Source organism: Stegodyphus dumicola, chromosome X1 (assembly GCF_044657685.1).
Source record: "Stegodyphus dumicola isolate Sdum_Otavi_A_Nest chromosome X1, ASM4465768v1".
Taxonomy (NCBI): Eukaryota; Metazoa; Arthropoda; class Arachnida; order Araneae; family Eresidae; genus Stegodyphus; species Stegodyphus dumicola.
Window position 1 is genome coordinate 171,923,516 of NC_140780.1, and position 10,185 is coordinate 171,933,700.

The following is a 10,185-nucleotide window of genomic DNA, read 5'->3' on the forward strand; positions in this document are numbered from 1 at the left end:
TTTTGATCGACTCTCTGTTTTATATACATATAGGATTTTAATTCAGGAGCCCAAAATGAAAAGTGTTCTGCTACTTAAATTTATTGTTCAATTATTTGTTATTAATTTAATGTATTTTTTATTTTACCTTTATTCATGAATCTGCTTCGTGAAGCTGAGGAAAAAGGGAAAAATATTAATTTTAACGTAGCATATATATCAATGTGGGTTTTTGTCAATGTGGGCTTTTATCAGCGTGCGCTTATATCTATGTGGGCTTTTATCAATGTGAGCTTTCATCAGTGTGGGTATTAGTCGCATGGGCAATTATCCCAGTAGGGTCTTTTTTGTGGGCTTTTGTCATGTGCACTTTCATCCAGTAGGCTTTTGTCTGGTTACACATCCTTAGATAGCAGTTCTAAACAACACATAATTTGTTGAGGTCAGTTTTGTTAAAGGTGCTCTACAGAGAGGCATAAGTCATTATCAGTCTTGATCGTGAAGTGCATTGAAGTATCTTGAAGTGTAGATGAGCCACTTTGTTTTTAAGTCCACAGTGCAGTATTTACCCACAGTTCAGTAGAGACATTTAATAATTTGTCAAGCCTTGTCTCCGATGTGATTTATATGATTAGTCCACATTAAGCGATCATTAATAATCACTCTGAAGTACTTGGTATGAGAAAGAATAGAAACATTTTTGTTAAACACATTAAGTCCTCTTTTCCCAGGAGTGTTCCTTTTTCTTCTCTGTATGAGAGGAAGTTGAAATTTGGCTGCATTTATTTGGACTTTCCGTTGCACGCACCATCTTTCTATGCTGAGAATGAAATTTTACAATTTTTTGATGGCATGATTCATATTTGTAGTCTTTATTGCCAGAGCAGTATTGCGTGCATAGCAGGTCAATATAGCATTGTTTTAAGGTGTCTGAAGAAAGTCAGCAGCATTAAATAAAAACAAATAAGGTCCTAAAACCGAACCTTGTGGTATACCGCTATGGATATTTCTTGAAGAGCAGCAATGGACATAATGATCCTATTTATATGCTACCGCAGTAAAGCGAATGAGGAGGTAGCACCCATTTGACAGCAAAATTAGTAATGAAAATTGAAAAATTAAGTTATTAGAATTTTAAAAGCATTGGGAGGGACTGGGTTGGACTTTAAGTCATTAACTAAACATGATAAATCTTTGTGAATGTGAAAAGTTTCAAGAAAATCTAATTCACCAATGGAAAAAGCTGTTTGGATAATTTCTGCAGACCTAAAGTCAAAATTATGATTAAATTACCAACTATGATAAACTTAATTCAGTTTTCATTAATAATTTTGCTGATATATGGCACCATCATCTTGTTCATTTTACTGCAGTATGGTATAAATAGAACTGATGTGCCTTCTGCTTTTCAGTCTTGCAAATTTCTTTGCCCCAGAAGAAGAGGGACCTGTTTGCCCTCAAAATTCATCGAGTTTTTTGTCTAAATGCAAGGTTATTTCTTTACAAATTTTAAGTTTAACTTTGGCGTGTTTCTCCTTTGATTTGATATTTCTGGTCTATTTCACAACTGAAAATACATTATTTTGAACCTATTAATATGAAAAAAAAAAAAAAAAAGATAAGTACTTATTATTTTCTTTCTTTTTGCTTTGAAAATACAGTTAATACAGTACAAAGTCCATAATCCGGACGTCCATTATCTGGAATGATCTATAATCCAAACCTCAAAGGCACAAAGTTTTTTTTTTTTTTTGGTATACTTTACGCATGCGCATTTAATGCACACTTCCGATACGCATGTGTGCTTTTGATAGTGATGAAAGTGACAGAGAGGTTATTGGAAACAAAAAAATTTTGATTGACAAGTTAGTTGGTATTCTAGACACAGCAATTACAGGACTTGAACAGTGGAACTTTGTAACTGAACAAGAAATTTTATTTATTAAATTTGTTTATTTGCACAAATAAAGAAATTTTATTTATTAAATTTGTTTATTTGAACAAATGAATAAATTTGTTTACAGAATGATAATAATGATATAAACAAATAAATTTGTTTACAGAATGAAAGAGAAAGTATTAGCAAAATTAGCAAAAAAAAAAAAAAAATGAAGCAACTTAAACAACTTGCATTAAAAGAAATGTTTAATAAAGTAAACAAATATTAAGCTTTTTTTTTTTTTTTTTTTTTTTTTTTTTTTTTTTTTTTTTTGTAAATTTTGATATCCTTTAGATCATAATTGCTCTTTATTTCATTAATTACAGTTTCATATTCTTAACTGTATAATTTCTGCATGCCATCTTACCAGATTTAAATTAATGAAAAAAACCCTAATCCAGAATCGCCGAAGTGCCAACGAGTCAGGATTACGGACTTTGTTCTGTAGTGGTAATAAATTATGTAACTGTCTGACCAGGCCACAGAAAATATAATTTTGAAAAAGACCATGTTAAAGAGCCCCCAATCCTTGAACTTGCTTGGGATTCCAAGATTTCTCAAAATGGCCCGCCTCTCTCTAATTAGGCTTCGCGTCAGCATTTAGATTTAATGCTAAGTGGTACTTTATTAACCCAGAAGTGCCAAATATTCTGTCTGGCCTTACTTTATTTGCCACCCTAATTGACTATTTTTCAGCATCTTTATTTAAAAACAAAAAATAATAACATCATAATAGAATATTTTGCAAAAGATGCTTTTTTAAGTTCTAAAAAAATACAGATTATTCAGGGCCCTGGGATAAACTGCCTTAAAATTGTTACTGTAAGCATGCTTTGATAACTTATTTATGTGTAAACAATCAAAATTTAAAATAAAATTTAGAAAAGGAAGATTGTAAACAAAACTCGGTAAGACACACGTTAAAATTCTCTAATGCATGCAGTCAATGTGTTGAAGATGTGTGAATTATTGGAATACTGTGGTTAAACTTAAACATACTTTAAAAGCATATTATGAGCCCTTAAATTTCACAACTATAAACGAGAACACAGCATGCATAAAACATATAGACTATAAGGTTAGAAGAAAGAAAGGTACTCTTTGTATTATTGTACAGTTGTTGTTTCATTTATCGCCAAGTGGTGGTTTATTTATGGTAGCCCGAGTAGTTGAATTTTATGGAAACCCTATCTATTATGTAATTGGTTGCATGATTGCGGTGAACTTGTAAGGGCTTGTGCTATGTGCTGGTTAGGAAGTAGATCGCTTGTTTTCTGACTTATATGGTAAAATGGCTGAATGTGGTAAGATTAATTTGAAGTTTCTGTACGATTTAGAAAGAAAGAGGAAAAGAGCATTACTAGACTGGTGTGTAAATGAAGGTTTGCTTAGTAACCATTATTGAGTGTCCTGTTTGTAGGAAGGAAATGCGTATGGTCGGACTATAACGGTGCTACTGAGGATATTTTTTACTCTTATTTTGTGAATTTATGTGGCGAAGCCAGTATACAGATTCTAGTTCAGATCATTTTAGGAAGTTTTTCATTTTAGGAACCCTAATCCAGAATCGCCGAAATGCCAACGAGTCAGGATTACGGACTTTGTTCTGTAGTGGTAATAAATTATGTAACTGTCTGACCAGGCCACAGAAAATATAATTTTGAAAAAGACCATGTTAAAGAGCCCCCAATCCTTGAACTTGCTTGGGATTCCAAGATTTCTCAAAATGGCCCGCCTCTCTCTAATTAGGCTTCGCGTCAGCATTTAGATTTAATGCTAAGTGGTACTTTATTAACCCAGAAGTGCCAAATATTCTGTCAGGCCTTACTTTATTTGCCACCCTAATTGACTATTTTTCAGCATCTTTATTTAAAAACAAAAAATAATAACATCATAATAGAATATTTTGCAAAAGATGCTTTTTTAAGTTCTAAAAAAATACAGATTATTCAGGGCCCTGGGATAAACTGCCTTAAAATTGTTACTGTAAGCATGCTTTGATAACTTATTTATGTGTAAACAATCAAAATTTAAAATAAAATTTAGAAAAGGAAGATTGTAAACAAAACTCGGTAAGACACACGTTAAAATTCTCTAATGCATGCAGTCAATGTGTTGAAGATGTGTGAATTATTGGAATACTGTGGTTAAACTTAAACATACTTTAAAAGCATATTATGAGCCCTTAAATTTCACAACTATAAACGAGAACACAGCATGCATAAAACATATAGACTATAAGGTTAGAAGAAAGAAAGGTACTCTTTGTATTATTGTACAGTTGTTGTTTCATTTATCGCCAAGTGGTGGTTTATTTATGGTAGCCCGAGTAGTTGAATTTTATGGAAACCCTATCTATTATGTAATTGGTTGCATGATTGCGGTGAACTTGTAAGGGCTTGTGCTATGTGCTGGTTAGGAAGTAGATCGCTTGTTTTCTGACTTAGATGGTAAAATGGCTGAATGTGGTAAGATTAATTTGAAGTTTCTGTACGATTTAGAAAGAAAGAGGAAAAGAGCATTACTAGACTGGTGTGTAAATGAAGGTTTGCTTAGTAACCATTATTGAGTGTCCTGTTTGTAGGAAGGAAATGCGTATGGTCGGACTATAACGGTGCTACTGAGGATATTTTTTACTCTTATTTTGTGAATTTATGTGGCGAAGCCAGTATACAGATTCTAGTTCAGATCATTTTAGGAAGTTTTTGAATGCTCTTAAGAAATTTTGTTCGACTGAAGACATATTAATTCATAAATAAGGTAAATGGGTATTTCCTTTGTGTAGTGCAAAGATAAATTTCCTTTTTTATGTTATTTCATTGTTTGATTTAAAATGTAGTTTATTGAGATTATAAATTTTTTATTTGCTGTTAATTTGACTTTTTAAATGAATATAGTTTGATGTGTACATGGACAAAGTCAAAGGAGTGTGCAATTCTCTGATGATTTTTTTTAAGTGAAAACAGGGCGATGGGTACATAAAGTCAAGGAAGTGTGCAATGCCAAGTTTTGTGCAATTCTGGGATTTTTTTTAAGTGAAAATAGGTCAATGTGTACATGGATATCGAGTTTGTGAAATTCTGTTTCTTGTTATTTTGGCTTTGTGTAGCGGCAACTTTTGGCACAAAAATTGCAGCTACACATGCCAAAATAACAAGTCAAAAAATTGCACAAACTTGGTATCCATGTACCGCCAAAAATCGCCAATTTTCCCTTACGGGTACCCATGAATATACTTTTACTGATTATAACAACAAAATATGTATATTTCAGCACATACAAATTACATGCAGAAAATAAAACACATCATATTATATAAAATATTCAAAGCAAATATAACTGTTGTTAGCAGCAGCATAATGTAGATATGAAAGTTATTAAAATAACATATTCTAATTGTACAAAATTGTATCTACGGTAAAACTAACCAAAATTTGAGAGTTATGAAATTCATAACTAACCTGCAGATTTGGCATCTCTACAAGCTTCATACATGTCAGATTTTATTTCACAATTATCATCAGCAATTGCTTCTCCAACAGATACAAATTTTTGAACAGCAAAATTAACAGCCTGGCCAACATGCACAATTGCTCGTAATGTCTTCTCCGACTTTATTGGCTTTTCTTTTGCATTTACTAATGTAGTAATCTAAAAGAAATTAAAAATACATTACATATATGCCATGAGTGAAGCTGTTTTGCTTCTAAAGAGATATCTAACCGAGATCACAAGTGAAACGATATATTTATACAATACAAAGTCTTTAATCCGGACTTGTCGGGACTTCGGCGATTCCGGATTAGGGTTTTTTCCGGATTATAGATCATCAATTTAAATCTGGTAAGATGGCATGCAGAAATTATACAATTAAAAATATGAAATCGTGATTTATGAAATAAAGAGCAATTATGATGTAAAGGGTATCAAAATTTACAAAAAAAAAAAAAAAGCTTAATATTTATTTGTTTATTAAACATTTCTTTCAATGCGCGCATACGTAAAGCATACATTACGCATAGTTGAAATTAGAAAATTGCAACCAGAAATCTATTTGATGTGTATTCACGATATTTATAATGATGAGGAAATTGATTTAAATCATATCGGAGTACATCAACATGAAACACTACATTTAGTAAGGAATTATACGCCGAATAAAAAAAAAAATCTGCCCTGAAGATGATGATAGTGCTGACAGATCAACTTCCAGTTCATTGCGCATCACGACTCCCCCCCACCACAGAGCAGCGTAAAATTGATAACCAGATTTCGGAATGGTTAGAGAAACAAATCACCTCTCTGTCACTTTCTTCATGCCTTTATCCATTTTCTGCAGCAATTCCACTTTTTGTTTAATGGACATTGAAATATGCTTTCGCTTTGTAGATTCTTTGGCAGCTCCAGAAATGGATACTCTTTTTGACATAATCGAAAGTTCAAGCTTACTTTTCATAAAATTGCTCTAACAATCTGAAAAAAATAATAAGCCGGATCCAATTAGAAGATTAAGGAACAATGCAATCTGAAACATTAACTGAAATAGATAATTAGATAATTTTAGCCTAGCTTATACCGTCCGTTATACATTAAACGCGCATGCGTAAACGTATTATGCACATGCGTAAACGCATTATGCATTTAGGCATGCGCAGAAAGTTTGTAGCTTTAAGGTCCCGATTATAGATCATTCTGGATTATGGACGTCCGGATTAAAGACTTTATACTGTATTAATAAAATGCTTTTAGTATTTACAAGATGAAATACTCTTGAAACCTAATTATATATATATATTACTATTTTATTACATATCATTCATCATCAATCTAAAAACATTTATTACATATATATACATTATCTTATTTATATATTATGTATACATAAATGATTTCTAAAAGTCAATAACTTTGAAGAGATTGGAATATCCAAGTATATATATAACAACATAGTATTACTTATACATAAGAATAAATTGAATTTAATTAAATAAATTTAATTTAAATACAATGTACACACATATTAAATGTAACATTGCAAATTCCTTCTTCATTTTTGTTAACTCAATCTATATCAATCTGATTTATTTATTTTACCACTTATAAATCGAGTATGAGAGTTTATAATAAGAAAAACTACAATAATTATTTGCTAAACTTCAGCTGATTTAAGGAACATCTAACTTATTACAAAATAACTGAGATTTCTTATGCTTATTATAAACATTTAAGATTTAACTTAAACATCTATAGTACATCTGAACTCTATTTCTTCTAATTCCTAGCGAATTTCAGATGCCAGTGAATGAGTTATTCACTTTTCACATTGCTTTTACCTAATATAATTTAAAATAAACAGCAAAATTTTAAACTAAATAATAAACAAATATTTAATCAGGAATTATAAGTAACAGTAGTAGTCAAATTTGTCTAAGTACTGAAAGCAGTTCTACTAAATTCATTTTCCAGTTCAGCCCTACAGCGGCCGAGCGGTAAAGTCGCTGAACATTGGTAGTTAGGTCCGAGGTTCGAATCCCGCGAACGGGCTGGCTGCATGGGTGTTTTCATAGTTTTCCCCATGTGTAACGTGTATATGAGCCAGTTTCCCTTAGGAAGTCCTCCACGAAGGCATCCCTCCCATTAGGCAGATAGCCCTCGAGGCTTTGCCGTAATTGAATAACCTAACCTAACCATTTTCCAGTTCAAGCATTCAAGATGTTGAACATAACTTACATTTAAAAAGAACATTCTGTGTTACTTTGTTAGATAAAATAACAGTGCATGCACGTGAATCAATTATTTTTTCAACTAAATATTACAGCTGATCCACACACTTCAAAGTATATACTTAAAGGTGGCTGACTTATTTTATTGTGTATGTGTTGCACAGCTGACACCTTAAGCAAATTCATATAAAGACAATCAAATTTATATACATTTTAGAATTTGCACACACTGTATAATGCAGTTTAATAATTCACTAAATAATAAATATAGTACATCTAATTATTAAAATAGTAAAAATCAATTTTCCCAAAAAGAAAACACTTACATAAAATGTAATTTTTAATGCATGATCTTTTGGTTATAACAAAACAAAGCAAAAAAAGGGGAAGGCCAAACAAACAACAACAACAACAAAAAAAAAAAAAAAAAAAAAGTATACTCTCCCATATATACTTTTATATTACTGATAATAATAATTTTGAACAGCTCTCTGTTATTAGTTTCTAAATTAAGAATTTTATTAGAAAAATGTCAAAAGCAGAATAGCTTCTCCATGAAGAACTGATAGAAAAGGAAATAACTTAAATTTCTTAATTATGAAAAAAAAGAGAGTATATAACAGGAAACGCTGCGAGTAAAATTTTATGCTTGCTGGGGATATGGTTTTTACGACAAAAATCTTATGATTCACCTTTTCAATTAATTTTTTTAAAAAACACTTCCTAGAATTCGTAATCAAATAAATATGCTGTACAGGTACACAACACTTAGCATTTAAGTTAAACCGCAGCTATATGCGTAGATTTTAACAATTCTATAATTACTGAGGACGAGGTGTTTTATCTTCGGCATATTCTTTATTACTTCAATATGTACCTATCTTTTAATAATCATTTTCAGAAACATCGATGACAAGTTAGACCAGGAAATGTATGGTAGCATATTCAGAACAGAATATAATTATCTATTATAATCATGTATATTTCGGCTCCAGTTTACCTGTGGCAACAGCACTTTATCATTCTGATTAAAAACTAGGATGTACAAATAAAGCAGATTTACTTCAGTAGTAATTCAAATTACAACCACATTCCAAGGAAATCGCAACCCACTGACAGCTCGAACTCCACGTTTATTTATCTGTCGAGTAAAATTTCATATAATAATATAATTTTCAATTATGTGAAACAGTGTAAGTGAAAACAAATATACGACGTACTTGTGTCACTAGAGGAATGAGGGTTTTTTCAATTGATTTCGTTCGAATTTCTAAACTTATCGACTGCCGATCGACCACCACTGCCATTTTAAAACTCACTACTAGCAAACTGCAAGACTTCAACCGAGAAAAGATAGTGAAAGAGAGGGATAAAATATGACTATAGGATTGGCTAATCAAACCACGTGACTGAGGGATGAACCAGAACCCACAGCGTTTTCATCAAATTTACGATCATAAGAAAATTGTCAACCTCTTCGCTGATAACTATGAACAACAGTTTAATATAAATAATTTCCCACACCCGAATTATATCAATATTATCAATCACGTGACCGATTTCCTCTGCAAAGATCCTGAAAATCAAAACAACCCGACTTCTCCCAAAGAAATGCAGAAAATTATAAAGAAACTTAATCCAAAGAAAGCATCTGGATATGACAATATCACTAATAAGGCCCTGCAATACCTCCCAAGGAAAGGCATCGTTCTTATTACAAATATTTTTAACGCATGTTTAAGACTTAATACATTCCCAAAAAATTGGAAACACGCCATTCTAACTGTCATTAAAAAGCCTGGCAAAGCTGGAAATCTCACAAGTAACTTTAGACCGATCAGTCTTCTGCCTGCGATTGCCAAACTTTTCGAAAGGCTTATCGAGTCTCGACTCACCACTTTTATTAATGAAAATAACATCATCAAAGACTATCAATTCGGATTTCGCCAGGGATTCTCAACGACTCAGCAGATCGCCCGAATCGTAGAATTCATAGGTGAAAATTTTAATAAAAATGAAGTAGTTGCTGCTATTTTTATGGATGTAGAGAAAGCCTTCGATAAAGTTTGGCATCACGGTCTTATCATCAAGCTGATGAACTATAATTTCTCACCTGCCATCATCCATCTAATCGCTGATTTTTTAAAGAACAGAACTTTTCCAATTAAGATTCAACAACAAACTATCATAATTTATTACTAGGTACACTGTTGCACACAATGAGGCACACTGTTATTTATATAAGCTCATAGTTCTAAGAATTTATTTAAGGCAGTGAAGAATAATCCATCCCTTACATATGGACATTTAACAGGTAGCAAGGAACAGTATGAGAAAAAATCGGTAAGGTATAATATTATTTAAAGGCGAAAATATATTTAAACAATCTAAAAAAAAAAAAAAAAAGAAGAAGAAGAAAAAAAGAAACCAGAAGATCCGAGAGGGAAGTAGCGCGATTTCCCAAATCCCTAATTTTCCCTCTCACGAGATTCCTGAAAACAAGATAAGGTGTGGGGCCTTTGTAAGTGCTGACAGACGTGAACT

At 31.9% G+C, this 10,185-nt stretch overlaps 1 protein-coding gene across 1 annotated transcript in view; it reads right to left on the bottom strand.

Annotated features, from left to right (window-relative positions):
* LOC118192042 (alpha-catulin-like) overlaps positions 1–8,971 on the bottom strand; it is a 146,284-nt gene extending 137,313 nt beyond the window's left edge. Inside the window, exons 1-2 of the mRNA XM_085807804.1 lie at positions 8,862–8,971; positions 5,380–5,569 (exon numbers count right to left, since the gene is read on the bottom strand). Coding sequence (XP_085663930.1) covers positions 5,380–5,569; positions 8,862–8,948 — 277 coding nt within the window. The 5' untranslated portion in view covers positions 8,949–8,971. The remainder of the gene's footprint in view (positions 1–5,379; positions 5,570–8,861) is intronic.
* Between the last annotated feature and the right edge of the window lie 1,214 nt (positions 8,972–10,185).